Genomic DNA, 24,337 nt, shown 5'->3' with positions numbered 1-24,337 from the left:
TCAATAAATAATCTCTCTGGAATAATATTTAGGATGGCTAACCCCATTTCAATAAAACACGTTCTCATTTCCACACTGTTAAATTCCTATTTTTCCAGATAGTGTGCCTCAAACTGAAGAAAATATTCAACCAATTTTCAAATATAATAAACCTAGAAACACGAAACACTTAAAACACACACGCACGCGTGCGCGCACACACACACACATTCCAGTCCCTAAACTGCAGGTTATACCACTGACATGAATATTTTATGAAATGTAGTTAACAGAAAAATGTGAAAAATGTGACTGGATATTAAGTGATATCTCCTTTCTTCAATTTTGTGATTAACAGGTCTTTTATTGGTAGTAAACTAGAGCAAACAATCAGAATAGTACATATGCAGTATTCAGTACACACAATAAAAGTTAAAGAAATTCAAAACCTGTATAAAACAAAACACTGGAGAAAAATCATACAGCTCAAGAGATACAGTGGTAAAGGTCCTCTCCATCCTTCGATTACAGCTTGTACTCTGTACCCAACAGAACTTACCGCACTTAGCAAAATAAGAAATACATACTTTTTAGTACTGAGTGTATTTAAGAGGATTAAACACATTTTCTAAGGTCCTTGCAATGACAATAAGTGACCCTTTAGCTGGTAAAGCAGACTTAAGGGAGGAAAGTGGGGAAAGGAAATTAACTAGTATGTTGTAACCATTTTAAATAATTTCTCATTTTCCAAACACTGCTTTCATAACAGAAGTGTTTTACACTTGCACAATATTAATTACTTTATTATACATGGAAGCCTGTGGTAGGCTGATTACACAATAAGACTGCAAACAACCAGTGGTACTTTTCTGACGTCAGAAGAGTACATAAGACTGAAACATCACCAAAAGTACATAAAAAACTCATCAGCATAAACATCAAAGTACATTAAAAATATAATCAGGAAAAAAATACAATTGCTAAAAAGTGGTTTAGAGCAGAGCCACTGTCTACCAGTGGCTTCAAATGGCAAATTAGCGTTCATAGCAAGTTTGGATGACTTTACAAGACCCCTGTACAATACTGACTAACGCACCCTTTTAAAATGTACATTACACAGGCTGCAATTTCACAAAGAGGTTCTGATGTCATTTCTAAATAAGCCACTCTTCCCCCTCCCATCGGCTTTGTCACCAGTTGGAATTACCACCTTATTAATATCCACAGCTCTGAGCGTGTGGGGCTTTATTATACATGGACATCTGTGTGGGTTCTGTTTTTAAAAAGGGGGAGGGTGGATGTTTATTCTACTGTTTGGATGCCGGAAGGCATAGGAAATGCATAACAAATTACCTATTGGAATGTGAATCATTCTAAAATTGAAACTGTCCAGATAGAGAGGAGAGGGAACAAGGAAGGCCCAGAGCTCTGAGAGGACAGGTTAAGAACAAAAATAACACAAAATACCCCCGGAAGTGTGGGTGACATGTAGTAACAGAGACGGAGAACAGTGTTTTTAGGCCATGTATAATAAATAACACACACCCCAAATTTCAAAGAATTATGTAATTCCAACTTGGGTTCTAATACTGCAACCAACCAACCACTTGGGCTTCAACACTGTTCCCATCAACTCTTGATGGGAGTCACACAGCCTTGTTACAGTTGGGATAAGGAGAGGGTGCCTTTTTTTTTTTTCTCTTCCTATTATTAAAGCTATCATTCCAGGCTTTGATCAAAGATTCAAGAATATTTGTTCTACCAGGCTGGAATGAATGTGGTTTGGAAGTTCAGAGTACATTTAAAAGCTGCAACAAAATATAGGTAGCCAACATCTCAGAATTTTGGATCAGCCCAGATGGAGACAGCAATTTGAAATGTTTTCGATCCCTTACTTAAATGATGACACGTGTATCGTATCAGCCCAGATAGAGCAATTTGAAATGTTTTCGATCCCTTACTTAAGTAATGAAATGTATTATCATACTATCTGTAAATTGGATATTCCATTACAGTGATAACGTACAGAATTCCCATGCGTTATTACACTTTCCTGAGAGTAAAGCAATTAGAATAACCTTAATCCTAGCAACAAAGTTTTTTTTTTTGTTTTTTTGTTTTTGTGTGTTTTTTTTGTTTTCTTTTGTTTTTTTTGTATGGTTTTTTTGTGGGTTTTTTTTGTTTGTTTTTTTTTGCATTTAAAACTTTTGGGCTATTCCCTGACGATCTATACATGTAAATTTGATTGCTAAACATTGTCACTTCGAATGTCAAACTATTTTAATCTATTGATTTTGATTAAAAATCATAATACAAACAGAGCTAAAATCACACTAACAAAATAAACTAAATATGAAAAGTTGCATTGAAAGGGCATTACATTATTCTTAATAGGATCGTGTAGAAACATTCCAATGGCAGTGTTCTCAAAATAAAACAAAATTACATTAGAAGACCTCCAGCCTGGTCACGCTTGGGACCTTACCTGTAACTCTGGCTGGTGGGGGTCTTTCCTCTGGTACTACATGGCTCACTCACATCAGACATCATGCTTGTATACCCTGAGAAATCGGACACTGAAGTCCTCGCTCTATGGTCCACTTCCCCATTAGAGTTCGTGATAAAGGTCATTGGCACCCTGCTGCCCGACTTGAACTGAGAACCGAACGCCTGTGCGAAGTTCTCAATCTGGTACGTTGTTCTGGGCTCTACGTCCTTCTGAGGATCCATCTGGCCGGCTAACTCCTGAGATGGGATCTGAAAGCTCGTTGAGGACTCTAAGTTTTTCTGTTGTTCCTTCTGGCTAGTCAGTTTCTGAGATGAGGACTGGAAGGCTGATGAAGTCTCTAGATTCTTCTGAGAATCTATCAGGTCATCCAGCTCCTGGGAAGGTGTCAACTGCTGATGTGTGGCATCCAAAGCAGACAAATAAAGACCCGGCTGAGACCCAAACAACATCCCAAAAGGAGGCTTTGGCAATGAAGATGGCAACACTGAGGTAACAGACTGGCCGAAACCACACTCCAAAGGAGATGTAGTGTATATCTGTTTTTCTGGAAATAAAGTGTGGTTGTGGAGAGGTGAAGACAGACTGACAAATTGGAAACCGTGTCCCAGAGTAAAACCTGCATTCGTGGATTTCTCGAAAGCCTGTTGGAGGTATTTGGAGTATTCTTGCAACATGCTCGCCTTGTCACTTGAAGCAGTCTGGGTGCCCGGGCTCAAATTTTCTTCTTGAACCAGTTCTGAGTGTTCTCCTGAGGCGTGCAGATCCACTCGTGGTTCTGTTATGTTGAAAGGATCTTCCTTCTGGCTCTCTGACTTGTTGGAGTACTGATCCAAAATACTTTGTAAAACCTCGTCAGGAATTCCCGACTTGTCGTGACAAGACTTAATTTCCGCGTTCAGGGCCGAGGAGTCAATAAGGGACAACGGGGCCTCACTGTCCAAAACACCGACGCCCGCCGACTGAATGACGGACTGCTGGGAGACCATGTGTCCCACGTTCACGGAAAAGGCACTGTTGCTGCTGGCGGTGGGTAGGTATCTTCTTTTCTTTGAGAACTGCATGGCATCGTCATAATTACTGCTTATTTGACCTTGTTTGCCACTTGTACTTTGGAGAAGACTAATGGTCTCCACGCTACTGTTTGACACGATGCCAAGGGAGCCACTCGGTTTCCCAGACAAGGACTTCTGTCCAACTATGTCTGGTAACGGTGACACAAAGTTCAGGTAGTTTTTATCCATGCTCTTCCGGCTTCCTTTCTTAAAGATCAATTTTGGCACCCTCTTCTGGAGTTCCTCTATGCCAGTGCCGATGATGCCCCCACTGGAAGACACAGCAGGCATTTCTACTGAGTAACTCTGCATGTTTATGCTGTTTGACATATGGGATTCATTTGCTTTCCCAGTCTTGGGCTCCTTGTTTTCAACAGCTATGCTTCTCGACTTCGCTTTTCTCCTTGAAGAACTTGTACTTCCCTGAGACAACACAGCCAGGTTACCCACGGTGCTATGGTTGCTGGATGACCCAGGCTCTGCACTGGGCGCCCCCTTCGCCAGGGCTTCGCCGCACGTGCGCCTGTGCTTCAACAGTCTATCAGTCCTTGAGAAATACTGCTGGCAAGTGTCACATTTGTATGGCTTTTCTCCACTGTGCGTCCGCTTGTGTCTCTCCATATGGTACTTCTGGATGAACTTCATGCTGCACTGATCGCACCCGAAGGGCTTCTCCCGGCTGTGGATCTTCTCGTGCCTCTGCAGCAGGTACTTCTGGATGAAGCCCATGCTGCACTGGCTGCACTGGAAGGGCCGCTCTCCGGTGTGGATGAGGACGTGCCTCCGCAGGTGGTAGGAGCTGCGGAAAGCGGCGCTGCAGTGGTCGCAGATGTGAGGTTTCTGGCTTGGGGACAGGACGGCGCCTTCTCCGTCTCCCGCCAGCGACGGCTTGGAAGATGCGCCCGGCTTCCTCTTGGCTTTGATTCCCTGAGATTCTGGCTTTGGCCTCTTGGCCTTCTTGACGCTCGCGTCCGGCTTGGGCTCCTCGGGGCCGCGGGGGTCGTCAGTCCGGCCGAGCAGCACGTCGCGGGGGTGGGGGGCGGGCGGCGGCGGCGGGTGCAGGACGCTCAGGTCCTGGATGACGCCCGGGCCTCCCGCGTCCCCAGCGCCCAGCCCCGGCGCCCGCTCGTCTGCCCCCGCGAACAGCCCCCCGTAGTGAGGATGGGGGGCGCCCGGCGGCTCCTCGGAGTCTGCCGGCTTCTCCTGCTTGATGCTGACCAGCGACTGCAGGAAGCCCCAGGAGGTCCTCTGCGCCGGGAAGGCCGCGCCGGGCGCCGCCGGCTCCTTCTTGAAAGTCACGTCCGGGGCGGGCGCCGGGGGGGGCTCGGCGGCCGGGGCCGCGGCCGGGGCGGCGGCCAGCACGCACTGCGGGGGAGGGGCGGCCGCGCCCGCCGGCCGCGCGAAGCTGGCGACCGGGGGCAGCCGGTGGTTGAACATCACCATGCCCGGCGGGAAGCTGGGCTCCATCTCCGCCCGCCCGCCGCTGCCCGCGCCGCCGCCGCCGCCGCTCAGGAACGCGCTGCCGACTTTCATGCCCCGGAGCAGGCCTGGCTGAGGAGAGGAAGGAGGAGTGGGCCGGCCGCCGGCCGCGGCGCCCCCACCCGCCCCCGGCCCGCGCCCCCGGCCCGTGCCCGCCCGCCCGACGCCGCCCGCGCCCCGCACTTACGGGTCCCGCCGCCGCCGCCGCCGCCGCCGCCGCCGCCTCCGGTTAATAAAAATAACGCCGTCCTCTCCACAATGGAATTAAAAGCCTGCGCGGCACTGCGCAGCCGCGGCGCGGGGCCTGCCGGGAGCTCGGCGACCCGGCCCGAGGGCCGCTGCGCCGGCCAGCGCGCCTGCGCCGCGGCTTCCGCCCGGCCGCCTGTCAATCACTCGGGTGGTTGGGCGGAGGGAGCCCCCGGGAGGGGAGGCCCCGGGCGGCCGGACGCGATTGGTGGGCCGCACGCCGGGCGTCGGGGGGCGGGACCCGGGGCGGGCTGCTGCGCGGCGGCGGCGGAGAAAGGCCGGAGGGAGGGGGATGCTGCGGGGCTGCGGAGTGGGCGGGGGGACGGGCCCGGCCGGCCCGGCCCCCTCGGCTTTGCGGCTTGTAGGCCGGGTGTTGCAGCCGAACCCAGCCCCGGAGGGGGGAGGCTTGGGGCGCTGTGGGTTCTGCCTGTGTGCCCTGAATCTCCAGTGCTCAGCATCTACTGGGACAGGTTGCTTCCGGTACCCCTCCTTGTCTGGCACACACTTTAATAATGGGCGCTTTTCCTCTGCATTTGTGGGAGGGGCCTGCTTTGAAACCGCAGCAGAGGTACCGTTGCAAAAAAAAGGTTGTCTTACTGCCAACCTACCTGAAGGCTACTGAAAGAGGAAGCCGCGTGTAATCCAGGGCGGCAGCCCTGTAAAACACGCCCACACGCATACTTTATCATCATCAGATGTTCTTTAAATGCCCACAGGCCTTCTCAGTCTGTCTAAGAGTCCGCTGGCCCTGTTGTATTGCTGCCTGGCCCTCTATGTTATTTATGAAAAATCGACTGCCAGGCCCTTCTAAGAGTGCTACTCAGATCCACTCTGCCCTCCCCAGTACAGAATACTGAGAAACGCAGGCAAAATCACTAATTGTTCTCTTAAGGAAACTTACAAAGTAAAATCTTGAAATCAAAGAGCAACAAAAATCAAACAAATATTTATTCCGTGCCTAATGTACACACAAGGCACCCACTTTCATGTTAAGCGAAAATCTAAACCAGCAACTCTCCTAACCAAGAGTGTGTGTAAAGCACAGGATTATTTTTCATAAAAGAACCAGCACCATGACAATAATTTCTTTCCATGGTACGTTTTCATGATGAAATTACAAGTCAATTGTCTCACAATATTTCTAGCCAAATAACTTATCATAGTTAAGTAATAAATGACTTCTCTGAGAAATTTTGCAACTGGAATCATAAAGATTATCAACTAATCCTTACAGGCCCCTCTGAGCCTGCTCAAAAACTTGTAATGACTATGTAATGAGTATTTTGAGACAAGAAATATTAGTATTTTTCTAACTCCATGCAACTACATAGAAGTATTCTGCCACTTAAACTGTGAAACTCTAATACCGTCAAGTATATTTCAGTGTTAAAAGACTGAAAACTGAAAAACTTAAGGCAGTTGTAAAATATTAGTCAACGCCTATGAGAAATGAGGCTGTCCCTTTGCTCAGGGTGGCAGTGTTTAATGGTAAGCTGGGATGCATATAAGCTAGTCCAAGCATGAAGGGCAGCAGGACACTCATATGAAAAGCCAACTTTGTTCCTCAGTTATCAAGATAAGAAACCTGTCATTTCTCTCATTCACTCTGTCAGCCTTGAGATACTCCAAGCAGACTTACCTCTGTGTTGTACACCCCATATATCAGGAAGATGAAGAGACCCTGTAAAAGAAAATGGAGGGAAAAAGCTGTTAACGCTAATCATTTCAGCAGCAGGAATACCTGAAATCAACTTTCCTGGGAACAGACAAAAGAAGACACACTTCATCAAGGTCAATTTATTTATCTATTCTTCAATGTCAGAAGCTGTACCTTGAGCATTTATAAGATAACATACCAGCACATCACTTATAGTCCTTGTGCTATTCACTTCTTTAGACTACAGCAAGTAGGAAAAATTTGTTACAGTCTTCAACAGGGTAGAAAAAAATCTTTAATATTAGAGTATAAAAGAGCTAAAAGGATAAACCTTAAAGGGTAATAAGTGTGAATCGTTTTTAAATAATATTTAAAATGCCAGTTCAAGTTAAGAAACTTTCACATCATCAGCTGTTGTGAGACTGCACGCATTGTTATTGTTTGCTATGTATAATAAAATTCCAAATATCTGCTATTTACTAGTTCTTAGCATTAGAAAAATACTTAATTGCAGTATATAAATTAAATCTCTCTCTTAAATCTAAAATCTTAAATTTTTAAAATAAATAAAACTGTAACGATTTAAACTTAGTAGAGATAATAGGGAACAAGAAATTTCCCATGTGTTTTTGTCTTACAGAGGAAAGAAAAATCTATATTGTACTAGTCTTGTTAGGTACTAATAAACCAAATATTAAGTAGGGGTCTGGACTAAAATCTGGATATGATTCAAATAGTTAAGTAGTATGGCATTTTCAAAAGGAAAATATTACAGGAAAATTTAAATATTTGTTTTACCTCTGAATCCTTACACATTACAGATTATGGAAAACATCCTAGAACAAGGAAACTGAATAAAACAGAAATGAGTTTTGTTCTTGTTAGTTTCTTTTTTAACAGACTTTATTTTTCCTGTTGCAGAGCACAGGCTCCGGAGGCGTCAGGCTCAGCGGCCATGGCTCAGGGCCCAGCCGCTCCACGGCATGTGGGATCTTCCCGGACCGGGACACAAACCCGTGTCCCCTGCATCGATCGGCAGGCGGACTCTCAACCACTGCGCCACCAGGGAAGCCCCAGACTTTATATTTTAAGAACAACTTTAGATTTACAGAAAAGTTGAGAAGATAGTACTGAGGGTTTGCATATATCTGCACCCAGATTCCCCTATTATCAACATTTTACAATAGTATGGTACGTTTTTTGCAATTAATCTTTTTAGTTTTCAATACTCCTATATATAATTTCAGAAACTAAAACTATTGTAGTACATGTATTTGTATTAGTAAGAAAGACATAGTTTTGCACAATCAAAAATTTCCATGTGGGTCATAAACTTAAAAATTTAATGACAGAGTTTTTCATTGTGTATATATGATTTTCCAAAGCTCGGTATCGACATGCAATCCCATCTTTCAGGTTGCCTTTGTCAAGATCTACAGAGTGCAGAGTGAATTCAAGCGGCTTAGATAATACTCATTTTCTAGGCTGTTTGCCCATATTCTAGATCATTCAAGAAAAAAATATATACTTCTTTCTCTGATTTATGAAAAAGACTAGAAGATAATTGACAGTCGTCCTTCCCTTAGTAATTGCCAATTCTTATTTCGTATTGTGTTATATACATATAAAATTAAGTCATTCAAACTTTAATTCTATTTGTGAGATAGGACTATTTTGCTTTGTGCAATAGATGAGGTTTTTTTTTAGAATTTAACATTAACACTTTATTATATTTGCTTAATTGCCTATTTATCAATCTGTCCATTCCTCTATCACCCATCAACCCATCTTCCTTTTTGGTGCATTTCACAAGTAAGTTGCAGAAATCAGTACACTTTTCCTAAACTCAATATTGTTTACAGTAATAGATGAGTTCTTGATAAATACGGTTTCCTGAGTATTGAACAACATGCACTGTGATTTCTGTACGTTAAAAATTCAGCTGTTTGCATGAATCTATATGATGCTTTGAAAAAATCAAAGAGCCATTCTATAATGTGTATAATCACTCCTATAATTTATCTATCCTGGAAACTCAATTTTCTCCAAGAGAAAACAGTAAAAAAAAAAAAAAAAAAAAATTCACATTTTTCCCCATGTCTTGGTAAAGTGAGGAGAATATTTGTATTTACTGCACTTCTGTGTTCTTGTTACACATTTTAAATTTTAATACACTTAATCCTTAAAGTAATGTAAAATGATCAACAACAAAAATCTCCCGTTAAAAAAGGGATGTAGACTGAAAAGGGATTTTAAGTAACGGCAGCTTCAGTCTCAAAAGTTTCTTCTCTTTCTCCTTTTTCTTCAACAGAAGCACTGAAGAGCATGATTGAGCAAACCCCCAAAGGATGACTTCCCAAGACCCCGAAAGGGTCTGAAACTCCAAGTCACTCCAAGGAACGTCTGCCTTTCTTTCTCCGGGGCTATCCACCTGATACCACCACAACCAGTTGAAAGGTCAAACATTAGGAATAATTAATTAATTTAATTGCATGCTTCACACATGATGCCATTTTCCCCACTGATGCTACCAGCTGTTGACAGTTGTGATAGTTTAGACCTAACTCTGCAGAACTTCATAAACCCTTCACTACCGGATACACATCCCATTTCCTGTATTTCCCAACGAGAAAAATGAAATCAGAAACAGCGAAACATAAAAATCTTAAGCCATAACTATGAGCCACTTCTTAATCCCTGCAGAGAATACCTTTAAGAACAGCTGGAAGGAACCAACCGCCAAACTTCAACCGGCACTGAGGTTTCTGGAACTCCTTATACCAACATTCTGTCCTACCGAAGAGTGAATATTGAAGTATGCCACATCTCTGCAATGAATGACCCCCACGTCTGTTAGGAAGTTTCTGCGATTCCATCCATAGACATACCCGTCCATCATATATTTGGAGTATCTATCTATAGAGGTACCAATTTCTCAATATTTTAGTCCCGGTAAAATTAACACTTATTGGGCAGGAATCTCCCAAGGGTGGCTGGATTCCTGTAACATGTGTGTGTTTCATGGGCAAGAGCCAGGACTAGGGAAAGAACACCAGGGTGTTGCATTTAACACTGTACAGGAGTTAAAAACAGAAACTTAAGGGAAGGGGGCGGGAATCTCCTCTATTTCTTTATTCTCATTTATCTATGAAACGTTCAAAACTGAGGCAGCTTTGTAAATACTTTCATTGTTACAGAAGTCCATGGAACAGTATCTGCGGAAGGATTCAAGGGCCAACATCTAATCTGTTATTTTTATATTGATTGGCCTTGAGTTTTCATGGGACACGTCATGACTGCAACAAAATAATCTTCTTTTAAGTGCTAATATGTTCTTTCCTGGCGATACAAAGAACAGGAAAGATGCCACCATACACAGTACATTACCTACTCAAGAATCTGAATAAGATTAACAATGCTAATATATGTATAGCCCCCTCAAAGCACTTTCATTTACATAATTCCGTTCGTTCCTCACTACAATACTGCCAAGTAGGCGACGGGCGTATTATTAGCTTTATTTTAGATATGGGCATTTGGAGGTTTGCTCAAAGTGCCACGATGCTGACAGGTTGGCGAAGCCAAGGACATATGTTCTCACTCCTCACACGATGCTTTTTCACACACACACTGCCTTCAATAGACCCTTTCATAACTTAAGTCACCAGCAGCAAGATAATGCAATTGGTAAGATCTTTGAAAGCTGAGGTTTGTCGAAAGCATTTTGCAGTTTGATTAGCTCAAGGTCAGGGACTCGGTATCCAGTAATAACCCTGCTCCTCTGCCAGTCTAAGAGGGCCTGGCGAGTGCGGCAGGAAATTGGCTTCACAACAGAGATTCTCAGTTGCTATGTGCCAGGCTCTGTCTTTTGTACTTTCCTACCAAATTCTCATTCAATGATGTATACTTGCTAGTTGCCGGGAAACATATCTTTTCCCATCAAAAGGCTGCTAGGTAACCGCATAGTCAAACATCCTTATCATTATCAGCATCTACTGAACTTCTTTGAATGTATGGCCCTAAGCTGTGTGCTTTTATTTATTTATAAATCACGCTCCAACCTACCTGCTATAAACAATTCCCGTTTGGGGGGCAAAATCCCATAGAAACAAAGCATCAGTGGACATTGGCATGTGTGCTCCGGGTTGCTCCTGACAGCACTGGGTAAGGTGGCAAAGACCTGGAAACAACTGCAGGCCCTTCAAGCTAGGAATAGCTGAATAAATTGTGGTATCTTTAGCCCCTAGGATATTAGGCAGCCGAAGGAGTGAGCTAGAGCTATGTTTATTAGCCTGGAGAGAGTCCCATGCATTGTTAAATGAGAAAAGGAAGAGGAACAGACCCGTGCATTATATAGTCTCATTTTTGCCAAAAGGACGGCAAAACCTTCCTTTCCTCCTCCCCAAATATAACTGATTCAACAGGAGAAAAGGGTGGAAAGATTCACACCAAACCTTTGTCACTGGTTTCCTAAGGGGAAGGATGGACGGAGAAGACGCAAGTCAGAAACAGGGGGGACAGAAACTAACTAGAAAAACAGGCATGACTTGGTCAACAGAAGAGGTGAAATGTAAAATTCTACAGAGCATATTGCCATAAATATAGCAAACAGAATCTGCACCTGGATAAGGATCTAAATATAAGATGAACAAATAAAATATTGATTTGAGGTTAAGACTGTGAGGGTTTGTTTTTTTAAGATTCCTATTATTTTAATATAAAGATGACAGTAAATTTGAACCAACAACATGTAAGTGTGTTTATTTAAAGTGAAGTTATGTTAAAATGGGTTTATATTTTTACAGTAAATGTATATTCATTGTGGTTAATGGACTAAAAGAAACGTAAGCAGTTTAAACAGTAGAACAAATACTTTGTTTTGCCAGGGAAAGAGGGTGGATCGTGTGTGGAAGGGGAGCTAGCATCTATTAAGGAATGGCCTCTTTTGTGTTATGCATTTGATTTGATACTGTTCTCAAGATCTGGTTCTTTTTTTTTTTTTTGACATCTTTATTGGAGTATAATTGCTTTACAATGGTGTGTTAGTTTCTGCTCTATAACACAGTGAATCAGTTATACATATACATATGTTCCCATATCTCTCAAGATCTGGTTTTTGAAGGAGTAGGAAGGGTGATCAGGGAGATGGCTGGAAGAGAGTCTGGGTGAGAGAAGGAAAAGCCCAGCTTGGCGAGAGCATAGAGCTCTCCAGGGGACCTGCCTCAGTTCACAGTTGCTAGACCAAGCGGTTTTCAAGTGAGAGGGGAAACTGATGAAAACCAGACAGTGGACATGACCAGCTGTAAGTCATGCCAAGGAATTCAGCCACTCTTCTCTCTTCTCTAGGAAAGGGGGATCCTTAAAGATTGTGAATCAGGAAAGTGATGTCATGAGTTTTCTGTTTTGTTTTGTTTTCAAGTAACACTAGCAGCAATAAGGGAGATGGGTTGAAGCAGCACAGGGTACAGGCAGGGCAACCAGTTAGGAGGTAAGAGAAACCAGGGAAAGAGAACCAAGACAAAGGAAATGGTTATGAGGACTCAGAGATGCTTAGGAGGTACCATCAAACGGACATGGATGCTGACTGCACATGGAGGGTACAGGGGCGAGCTGAGTTACAGATGATTCTTGGATTTCTGGCTCTGGGGATGGGGCGGGGGCTCACCATTTCCTAAGATAGCGGGCTTTCTCTAGTTGCGGCGAGCGGGGGCTACTCCTCGTTGCGGTGCGCGGGCTTCTCATTGCGGTGGCTTCTCGTGTTGCGGAGCACGGGCTCTAGGCATGCGGCCTTCAGTAGTTGTGACGCGTGGGCTTCAGTAGTTGTGGCGCACGGGCTCTAGAGCGCAGGCTCAGTAGTTACGGCGCACGGGCTTAGTTGCTCCGTGGCATGTGGGATCTTCCCGGACCAGGGCTCAAACCCGTATCCTCTAGCATTGGCAGGCAGATTCTTAACCTCTGTGCCACCAGGGAAGCCCAAATTTATTATCTTATATATGTTGAATGCGAGTGTGGTCTGGTGAGTGATTGGACACAGAAGTTTGAGCCTTTAGGAAGGATACCTGGGATAGAGATATGGATTCGGGGGTCATCAGAGTACAGATGGAAACTGAAACCATCAACTAGGTAAATATGTTAGCATGTAAATGGAGGTGATGGCTTTGGACAGGGTTCTGGGAAATGTCATCTCTGCTCTAGAGATGAGCAGAAAGAAAAGAACCAGCGATAAACAACAAGGTCCTGCTGTTTGGCACAGGGAACTGTATTCAATATCCTGCGATAAACCACAATGGAAAAGAACATGCATATATGCATAACTGAGTCACTTTGCTGTACGGCAGAAGTTAAACACAACATTGTAAATCAACTATACTTCAATAAATTTTTTTTTTTTTCTTTTTTTGCGGTACGCGGGCCTCTTACTGCTGTGGCCTCTCCTGTTACGGAGCACAGGCTCCGGATGCGCAGGCTCAGCGGCCATGGCTCTCGGGCCCAGCCGCTCCGTGGCATGTGGGATCTTCCCGGACCGGGGCGCGAACCCGTGTCCCCTGCATCGGCAGGCGGACTCTCAACCACTGTGCCACCAGGGAAGCCCTTCAATAAAATTTTTTAAGAAAAGAAAAAGAAAAGAATCAATGAAGGAGTCAGGTTAAAAGAGGGCGTTTTCATGGAAGCAAGGAAGCGAGTTTCAAGAAGGAAAAACGATTAACAGCAAACATAGGTTAAAGGGTTCCAGTCCTAGCCCTGCCACTTACTAGCTGTGTGAGGTCGGGCAAAGTATTAAACATCTCTGTCCCTCACCTTCATCTTGTGTAAAAGGCACACAATCCTTGTACCTGTTTCATCGGATTGTTACAGGAATTAAATGGGTTAAGAGTGTTTGTAAAGTGCTTACAACAGATCCTGGCATGAGGTAACTGCTGTTGAGTGCTTGATCAATCGTCACAGTAAGATCGAATAAGAGGCCCCAAAACGCCCCTGGACTTGGGAGTTATTACTCATTCCACTTAATATTTGTGTCCCTACTGTATGTCAGGCACTGAGGGCATAGTCATGAACAAAACCTTGAACTTGCCCTTGACGGAACTCATACTCTGGTGAAGAGCATTTATTGGATGCGGACTACGTGTGCTGTTCTCATCACCTGACGAGCATTACCCTCTCACTCCTCACGGTTACCCTATGATGCGGGTACCATGATTATCCCCATTTTACAGATAAGAACACTGAGTAGCACAGGGCTGGGGGGCTCAGCAAAGTCCCAGTGGCAGAAGCAAGCTTTGAACTGAGCTGGACTGGCTCCGGAGAACACCCCTTCACCTCTACATGTGTCCTCTCCACGTAGCTGCTGTTGACCTCAGAAACAGTGGCTGTAGACGCATGGGGGTGGGGATGGGGGTGGCACGAATACAGACTGCAGTTAAGTTGACCATTGAATGGCACGTCGTTAACCGAGGGGGAGATTGCAAGTATTTCCACAGAGAAGCAGACCAGCGAAGTCCAAGCTTGTGGGTTTGTGGTGAATGTATTTTGCTTGCATGGTAGAGTAAGAAATGCTAAAGTGTGGAATAGTAAGCCTGTCCTTTGCTCAAGTCTGTCTCAAATACCTGTTTCCACTATTCCTTTGCAATGAGCTGGAGGGGCACAAGACTAAGGTGTCTAGTGAATACCTGAAGGGCATATATTCGGTCCTATTTATTGAAGCAAGTTCAGTATAATTGAAATAACAGATCCACGTGTGGCAGAATCTCATTCTATTACAAAAATCAAAGAAGATGAAATGTATCCTCCACCAAATTTGAGATCGCTAAAGCTTGCAGAGGAGAGATCAGAATTTTGGGGTCGATGTAAAAAAATCTAAAGAGTAGCCTCACCTTTTCTTGCTCTGGTTCTGAATAAGTGGGTCTCAGGAATCTGCATGGTTAACGCATATCCCATTTGTTCTGATGCATCATAAACTTTAAGAATTCATTCCAGCTCCACCGTGCACTAGCTCTGTGACCTAGAGCAAATGACTCCCCCTCTCTGTGCTTCAATTACCTCATTATATATGGCGATAATAATAGTACCTACCTTGGAGATTTGTTGGGAGAGTCAAATGAGCTACATTTTTAGCACACACCTGGCTCAAAATAAGCATTGTGTACATGTTTGTTATGTACAATAAACAAATCACTGGGTTTTTTTTAGGTATAGTTGATTTACAATATATTCGTTTTAGGTGTACAACATAGTGATTCAAAATTTTATAGATATACTCCGTTTATAGTTATTGTAAAATATTGGTATATTCCCTGTGCTGTAAAATACATCCTTGTACCTTATTTTATACACAGTAGTTCGTGTTTTAAGGGATAATCAGCAAATATAAGAGTCCGTTTGACTTTAGGGAGGTTGGAGTTTGCCTTATTTGAAGACCGAATGAATTCTGTCTTGCAACGATTTTCAGGTGGTGTAACCAAAAGGCTGTAGGGAGTAAACAAATTAGGAAGAATTTCAGGACAGAATGTAAAGAATTTTGGCAACAAAAGTTTTCTTCTAAAGCTTTTTTGAAGTTAAGATGACTGGCTAGATATGCTCTAAGGCTTGCATTATATGAGGGTTAGCACTTTACAGCTCTATGCTACAAGGACTTCAAAATATAGTTTAAATATTATATGAGTCAGGACCCTTTTGGTTGCAAATGACAGAAACCCAACTCAAACCAGATGAGACACATAAAATGAGAGGAGATTTATTGAAAGGATACTGGGGTAGCTATCAGAATGGAATAAATAGTTGAATAATTAAATCTCAGAATGGCAAAAAGAGGGATGTAAAGCCTTCTCTGCCTGTTTCTCGACCATCCTCCCAGATCCTTCTCCTCTGGTGGGAGATGTTGTGCCCCATAGGTCCAGGCTCTCATTCTCGTGGCTCTATAGACAACAGCAAAAATGGCTTTTCTCTCTGAAGTCCTGAGATAGGATTCTGCTCCATTTGAGTCACATGTCCCTCAGTGGACCAATCACGGTGGTCTGAGGAGTGGACAGTTGTGACTGGTTCACACTGGTTTACAGTCTTACCCCTTAATCAGTCCTGTGACCAGAAAAACAAGATCGTAAGAGAAGGTGGTCTCTTCCATTCGGACTACTGGGATAGAGCCATGGGGGAGGGATAAGACAGGAATGTCGGCTCCCCCGGAAAGTGTTTACTGCAGACGTGGTCACTGTCCCCAGGACTCACAACCTAGTGGGAGAGCAAAACAAATAAGTCTGTATATAAGAAATACAGACACACATAAATTGAAAAAATTAATAAATGCAAAATAAATAATGAACTCCTATCAATGAACAGAAGAAATAATATTGCTTTGAATCTGACCAATTCGGTGTTCTGCGTTAATAATGTTTCCAGTGAGTTAAGTCTGCTTTGAAATGTTGATTTGAATCCTAAATAAGTTTATCGAGCATTTTAAAAAACTGCAGAAAGGCGAATACATGTGGATTATGGAATTAAAAGAATGCAAAGTTAAATATTAAAGGATCCCTGGTGAATTGGGATTATGAGTCTTAAAAGAGGAGAGAATATCATAGCGACCAATGAGACATCTCCTGCCCAAGAGACAAAGATTATGTGAAAAAACCTGCTTGGATGGAAAATCCTGATTAGAATCTTTGTAGTTTTCCGTTAAGTCCAAAATAGTTATTTACTCTGGAAAATGGCAGAGTTATTAAAGGAATTCTAAGAAGTAAATCACCGTAGAGGCTATAATAATGTAAAGGTACATAAGAATAATTAGAAGGGGGAGCGGAGGAAAGGAAGCAGAGAACCACATGAGGAAGATATTGGAAAATCCCAAGTGAGAGTTTACCAGAATGAAGGCAAGCAGTGAGAACAGAGGTGAATGAAAAATCTGAACATGTTCGGAAAATAAAGTTGTGAAGTTTGATTGACTAGATACAAGAAACCAAAGAAACATCAGTGTCAAAGAAACGTGAATATTTTAAACTTGAAGGTGGAACAGCAAAGGGGGATTTGTGATAATAATGTGGACAGTAGGGTCATTGGGCGGAGACTGAAAGGGGCTTAACCAGACTGTTTTGCCAGAAAGGTACATGAGTGGATGTAGGGAAAAAAAGAAAGAGAGGGTTGGTTTTCCGACAAAGTGTACAATTTAAAAAACAACTCTCTGCTGGACCAGATTTTGCAAAACAACCCACATTATAATTACGAAAGTGAGTGAGAATACCACAGACCTTCCTATTCTGTGCATATTCTATTTTCTATGTAATACAATTACCATCCCCCAGCTATGGTGGCTTCACTGATACTTTAGTCACTTCAATCCTATTAAAATTTTAATATTTCCTAATTCAAGACATTGATTTTTGACAAACATAATGGAATTTTACAGGAGGTGCTGTTTGGTGTCTGGATTAACCTAAAAGTCACCGGTGTCAGATGGAACATGCACAGATTTGTTTCTAACTTTATTACAACCTTTCTGCCGAGTTTTCAAACCATCAGGATCTGTGCTCCTTCGGACACAAACTTCTTATTTGCTTTTGTAATCTTAGTGGAACATAGCGGGGTACTTCAAATGACCACTAAATGACAGAAATAGAGGCTGTAAGAGTGACTTAGTGGCTTACCCAGCTTGCACTGCTGGTAAGTGGCCAATCCAAAACTGGAATTCAGGTCCCCTGGCTCCTAGACTCATATACAGCCCCCCTTAACACCACGCCCGCAGCTTGCACTCTTTTATAAAGAATTCTCTTAGGTCTCGATACCAGGTAAAGCTGCCCTGCTGAGCTGAACTTGGTTTTCATTGTAAGGAAACTGTGACTCTTACGATTAACTTGCTCTGGCCACTGGATGCTCAAGATGGCCTGCCGTTAGCACCTTTGTCCTAATTTCTGAGTCTCTCTATAAACCATCTCAAGCCCTCTTTAGAAAAGATTAGAAACAAATGTACATTCAGCAAATATTCAAAGCCCAGCGCGGTCCCTGTGGTTAAGAATGACTACCTCTTGACTTCGTGTTTATAATGACCCGTTTTCTCTTTCGTAGCTTTGGTGTGAATTTCCCAAGCTATTTGATTCTTTATTGAAAATGAACATAAAACTCGACTCCTGGATTACTCAAGGAAAGATTTAACCTGTTAGAAAAAGCCTTGACTAAAGAGAGGAATGTTTAAGGAAATATATTGATAATATATGACATACAGATATGACAAGCAAGTATATTGATATGATAGAACATTTTAAGACATTAAAAATATTTTTTATGAAAAGTTTTTAATAATGTGGGAAAGTATTTAAGATACATGAGTGAAGAAAAACAGGATAAAAAATGTATTATCTCAGGGTTTCCCTGGTGGCACAGTGGTTGAGAGTCCGCCTGCCGATGCAGGGGACATGGGTTCGTGCCCCGGTCTGGGAAGATGCCACATGCCGCGGAGCGGCTGGGCCCGTGAGCCATGGCCGCTGAGCCTGCGCGTCCGGAGCCTGTGCTCCGCAACAGGAGAGGCCACAACAGTGAGACTCCCACATACCGCAAAAAAAAGAAAAAAAAATGTATTATCTCAGCTATGGAAAAGAAAATGCATTTAAAGAGAAAAGAAGGAAATATGGCAAAGTATTAATGATGATTACTTTGAGTTGTAGGATTATGGGTAATTTTTATTTTCCATATACTACTATATATTTTTCAAATTTTTCTACTTCTCTTATTATCAGAAATATATTTTCTAAAAATGGATTTTAAAAGATTTCTTTTCTTTTCATTTTTTTTTTTCTGGTCACAAGGCTTGCCAGATCTTCATTCCTCCACCAGGGATTGAACCCGGGCCCTTGGCAGTGAAAGTGCCGAGTCCTAACCACCGACCGCCAGGGAATTCCCTTAAAAGGGTTTTTAATAGTATGGGGCAATAAACATTCTAGGCTGTTAAATGACAAAAATCTGCATACAAATTTGTATCCCAATATAATCACAATGATACAATAATATGCATAGAAAAAAGTGGACAAAAATACACCTAAATGTTGCTACTACGTGGCAACATTTAAGGAAATGTCCTTTTCATGCATTTTTTTCTTTCTCTTATTTCTCCAGTGGGTTTGTGTTTCTTTTGTAGTCAGAACCGCCAATCCAAATAATATAAAAAAAGACCCCATGGACATACAAACCTAATAAATCTAAAATATCCAGGGTTGCTGCTCCACTAATTACTTGTGATCTCTAGCTGTCATAAATGTAGACTTCCACTTGCATTTTAAAAAGATGGCGCTACACACTTGCGGGAGAGTTTTGCAAAAGTAGCTTAACATTTTAGCAGAAACTGACGACCTGTTAAGTTTCCTAGAACATCCCAGAAGATCAGAGCTAAGGACGACCTCCACACTTCCTGTTGTGTCTGGAAGATAATGACATGGCATGGACAGTCTAAGGCCAACAGGGGCATCGTGCTGTTTTGCCGTCTGGAAACAGAACATGGGAGAGATAAGTTGTTGCTACAAACCCAGAAAAGGCTGTAGTAGCCTCTTCTGTGGAATTCAGGTAAATTGTTCCAGGCAAACAAATTCACTGAGCGATTACCATGGTCTGTTGAAAAACTCTAAAAACAAAGAAAACCTCAAAATATTGGCATGTTGAATCGAGTTGCATCTTCTTCCAAAAGCCAACTATGGTTCTTGGAACACGTACCATTTGAACTTAGAGTATATAGTTCAGTAGTTTCTCAGGCCAAGGTGCTAAACTGGCCTGACGTACCCTTCAGGTAGAACTTCATCAGGACCTACATTCCCTGAACAAATACTGTGGAGCTCATACTGTGAGCATGTGTTGCTGAATGCTTCTGTTGCCCAAATATTCAACTTTCAGATTTCTAGTCTCCAGACCGTCTCATCAAATTCAAGGGCTCCTCTATTACACGTATACCAGTTGGTGTAAAATTCGGTGGTGTTCTTATATGTATGTCCCCCCAAAAACCTTTTTGAAAGGAGGAATAAGTATGAAATTTTAAAAATCAACAATAAGATGGCACAAGTCCAAAATGTTTGGAAATTCCCCCTTAAATCTAACCCTGGTCATTGTATTTATAGGAGCCAGAGCTCCCGAGGCTCGCCCGTGCAAGTTCCCTTTTCCACTTCCTGATATTTAATTTATTCCTTGTAGACATTTGCATAGTACCTTATACTTTGTAAATTACTTTTATGAAGCATGATCTGATTTTGGCCTCACTAGTTCCCATTCTAAAGATTAAAAAATAAGTCATTTTCCCAATGTTACAAAACAAAGTAGCACAGTGAAGACAGAACCTAGATTTCGTGGCTCCTAGTTGGCATTTTTCTGCTGTAGCATTCTTCCACTTAACAAATAGAATGGCTTATTCACATTTGCTTCTCTTTCTTTCACACTTACAGTTTTCATCTTCGCCTACTTTGTAAAGTAGAGCAAAAATTAATGGGTGAATTTCTTTTTTTTTAATTTATTTATTTTTGGTTGCATTGGGTCTTCGTTGCTGCACGCAGGCTTTCTCTAGTTGTGGCGAGTGGGGGCTACTCTTTGTTGTGGTGCGCGGGCTTCTCATTGTGGTGGCTTCTCTTGTTGGCAGCATGGGCTCTAGGTGTAACGGGTTCAGTAGTTGTGGCTCACGGACTCTAGAGCACAGGCTCAGTATTTGTGGCGCACGAGCTTAGTTGCTCCACGGCATGTGGGATCTTCCCGGATCAGGGCTCGAGCCCATGTCTCCTGCATTGGCAGGCGGATTCTTAAACCACTGTGCCACCAGGGAAGCCCATGGGTGAATTTCTTACAGAAGATAGCGTATAATCACAAATTCCTAAGCTGGATTCAAAACCTCATCTAACCCATCTTTAAAAGGTGAAGCTGACTAAATCTACTATTTCTGCCAAATATCTTGAAGTTTGTAGTTAACAAATTTTTGGACTCAACCTAAAATCTCGTCAGAAGATGAAGCAGATTTCCAGAGCAGTGAGTCCACGACAGCTGACATTCCGTTTTGTGTCACCCTGGGTAGCTGAGGATAGCATGTATCTCTGTGGCGTGACCAGACTTCCAGTTCTTGGCTCTGTAAACAGTAACTCAATTGTCCCCAAATCCTGGACTAGTAGGCATTCTTTTTTCAAAATTTGTTCATGTAATATTACTGCTGACATCAGGCCCAAGCACCTTCACTCCTAAAGAGTATAAAATAAGGCTTCGTTGTAGGTTCCTCATTCTTTTACTCTCTAGTTAAATGAAATAACAGTTATTCTATGCACTGAGGGAGCTCCAACCGCTCAGCCAATGGCCTGGAGAGCTCGCTCTCACGTGGGCGCTGACCTCAAAAGCAGCTGATCCCATTGACAGGAGAGTAGGAAGCGGCAAGTTGGCATCAAATATATAGACCGTGAGAGTGTTGCATCCAGTAGAATGACTTTAACATGAAAGCAGCTGTAAAATCATTTTGTCAGTGACACTCAGATCCTCGGGACGCCTCTGTGTGACGTCTTGAGAGCTCTAGTAGGTTCCCTTCTTCAGGCCAGAGTTCTCCAGGCTGAAATAATGGCTTCTGCGCTGCTGCAGCAAGATTCTGGGCTTCTAGAGAGCTCTGAAAATATCCAGGAGCATACCTGCATGTACTCCGCCTCTCACACCCATGTACAAACGTGTCGACACACAGCCCACGGGAGGACGCAGAGCTTGGTGTGGCCAGAGGAGGACAGCTCGGCCTTCTGTTTTTGGCTTCTGAGCCCCTTGGCAGCCCTTCCACTGACAGCACAGAATACTGGCCCTTCAGGCTCTTGATGGGGTTTCAAGCATCCATTGACTGCAGCCCAACGCTTGCCGAAGACCTCTGGGACAACTGATGGTTGTGAGACGGGGCCTAGGATATCTGTCAACTATTCCTAGATTCTCTGAGTGCTATTTCTGTATGAAGTTAGATCATCAGAAAGCAATATATTCAAATCGTATTAGCATGGCTCCCTTCAGCGAGTAATGATATTATCTACGTGAATTTTTTTTAAAAAATAAATTTATTTATTTATTTTTGGCTGCGTGGGGTCTTTGTTCCTGAGCGCAGGCTTTCTCTAGCTGTGGCGAGCGGGGGCTACGCTTCGTTGAGGTGCGTGGGCTTCTCATTGCGATGGCTTCTTCTGTTGCAGAGCACAGGCTCTAGGCGCACAGGCTCAGTAGTTGTGGCTCGCGGGCTCTAGAGCGCAGGCTCAGTAGTTGTGGCTCACGGGCTTAGTTGCTCTGTGGCATGTGGGATCTTCCCGGACCAGGGCTCGAACCCGTGTCCCCTGCATTGGCAGGCGGATTCTTAACCACTGTGCCACCAGGGAAGCCCCCACATGAATTTTTTAATTGAGGGTTTACTCTTTTCAAAGTTATACATGCACAGCGTTTATACAGTCAAATGGTTCTCCAAGACCTGTAATAAAAAACATTGACCTCCACCTCCAGTTTTCCATTCCCCAGGGGCAACCAATTTTCACTCTTTTAGCTGATTATTTTCATACTTAATATGTCTAACTAACATGCTTATATTACTACTTCCTAGTTTCCAGTTTTCATTCCACAGTGGAAAATGTGAACCTGGCTCTCCTTAGCCCCACTCTACTCAGTGACCCTCGCTTTCCTCTCTCTGGGTTGACTCCTTTTTTTTGGTGGAGCACATCCTTCAGTAGTTTCCTGAGAAAGGGTGAACGGGAAGCAAAGCTGTTACCACGCACGTCTGAAAATGTCTGTTTTTCCCTCATGCTCAGTGGCTAGTTCTGAATTCTAGTTTGGAAATGATTTTCCCTCAGAAGTTTGAAGGCCTTTATCAGTTATCTTCCAGTTTCTAGGGCTGCTGTTAAGAGCTGGATACCATTCTTATTCTTGAGCCTTTTTGTGAAAACTACTTTGTTCTATCTGAAAGCTTGTTCCTCATTATTCCCAGTGTTGACTGATATTCTTTCTATTTATAAATTTTTCTAACTTAATTTTTTTACTTTTTACGATTTTTTTGATGTGGACCATTTTTTAAGCCTTTATTGAATTTGTTACAATATTGCTTCTGTTTCATGTTTTGGTTTTGTATCATTTTGTTTTGTTTTGTTTTTTGGCTTCAAGGCATGTGGGATCCTAGCTCCCCGACCAGGGATCGAACCCGCACTCCCTGCATTGGAAGACGAAGTCCCAACCACTGGACCACCAGGGAAGTCCCTAAACTTTATTTTATTTATTTTTATTGAGGTATAGTTGACTTACAATATTATATTAGTTTCAGGTATTGATGATGTTCGTGGTATGGGTAAAGTCTCACTCACTGAGCTGGGACCTGGAGGCCCTTCCAGTCTGAAAACACTTATCTTTCACGTCTGGGAAATATCTTAAATTATTTCTTTGATCATTTCCTGTCTTTCCCCTAATTTCTCTCTCCCCCACTCCACTTTAAACACTCTATTATTTAAATGTTGGGTATCTTGGATAGAATCATTAATTTTCATTTTTCTTCTCACATTCCATCTTTTTATCTTTTTATTCTGCTTTCTGGGGTATTTTCTCAACTTCATCTTCTTACCTTTTATTGAATTTTTAATTTGCCATGCCATATTATTTTAATTTTCAAAAACTCTGTTTTGTTCCCTGAATGTTTTCTTTAACAGTATCTTAGTCTCATTTCATGGATACCGGTGATATTAATTATACAATTTGCAGTTGTCTTTTTTTTTTTAAGTTTTCTCTTATATATATTTAAGAGTAGGACACAAAAAAAGTTGTCTGGAAGCTCTGTACCTGGGATTGGGGGCTTATCAACTGTGGGCTTCTCCAAATGGTTATCTGGCTGGAGTGTTTTATTGGCTTAAAATACTAAATCATGAGCATTTTGCTAGGTCGTCAAAAATTCCTCAAAATAGCCATGTTTAAGGACAGCAAAATAGGATATAATATCGTTTATTTCACTATTTCTCTAACTTACACGTTTCGCTTTTGCATGCTTCTGTATTTATTTTTGTTTGCATTCTGATGATTTTCTTTGACGGGAGGTAAATTCCTAGAAGGCAGGATCTGACAGGTTGGCGAGAGGGTTTGCTTTGATGCAAACTCCTGGAAAGCAACTTGACAATATTTTTCAGGAGTCTTAATGTTCCAACGAATCCGTGGCCTGGGGTTTCTAGTCGACAGGGTCCGGTTTGGCTTCAAAGTCATCACGTACAGCTTCCTTAAGCTTCTGGGCTTCGTTCAGTGCCTGCCTGTAGGCAAGTACTCAATCTGTGATAACTCTTGTTACTATCTTACTCCTCCGCAGCAGCATTAAACAGTTAATGAAAATTTGATGAAGTTTGTTGTCTTTAATTCCAATTTCTTTGATTCAGAATGAGGTCTGGGGACTTTCCTGGTGGTGCAGTGAGTAAGACTCCACGCTCCCAATGCAGGGGGCCCAGG

General features: G+C 42.8%; 1 protein-coding gene across 1 annotated transcript; it reads right to left on the bottom strand.

Moving 5' to 3' along the window:
* Window positions 1-368: 368 nt before the first annotated feature.
* Window positions 369-5,088, bottom strand: ZNF281 (zinc finger protein 281). Its single transcript, XM_082664698.1, has one exon. The coding sequence runs from the start codon at window positions 5,071-5,073 to the stop codon at window positions 2,461-2,463; it is 2,613 nt and encodes an 870-aa protein (XP_082520824.1). The 5' UTR covers window positions 5,074-5,088; the 3' UTR covers window positions 369-2,460.
* Between the last annotated feature and the right edge of the window lie 19,249 nt (window positions 5,089-24,337).

The sequence above is a fragment of the Grampus griseus genome (assembly GCF_964374135.1).
Source record: "Grampus griseus genome assembly, chromosome: 1".
Lineage (NCBI taxonomy): Eukaryota > Metazoa > Chordata > Mammalia > Artiodactyla > Delphinidae > Grampus > Grampus griseus.
Note: the sequence above shows the minus strand (reverse complement) of the source record. Positions and strands in the feature narration are given on the sequence as shown.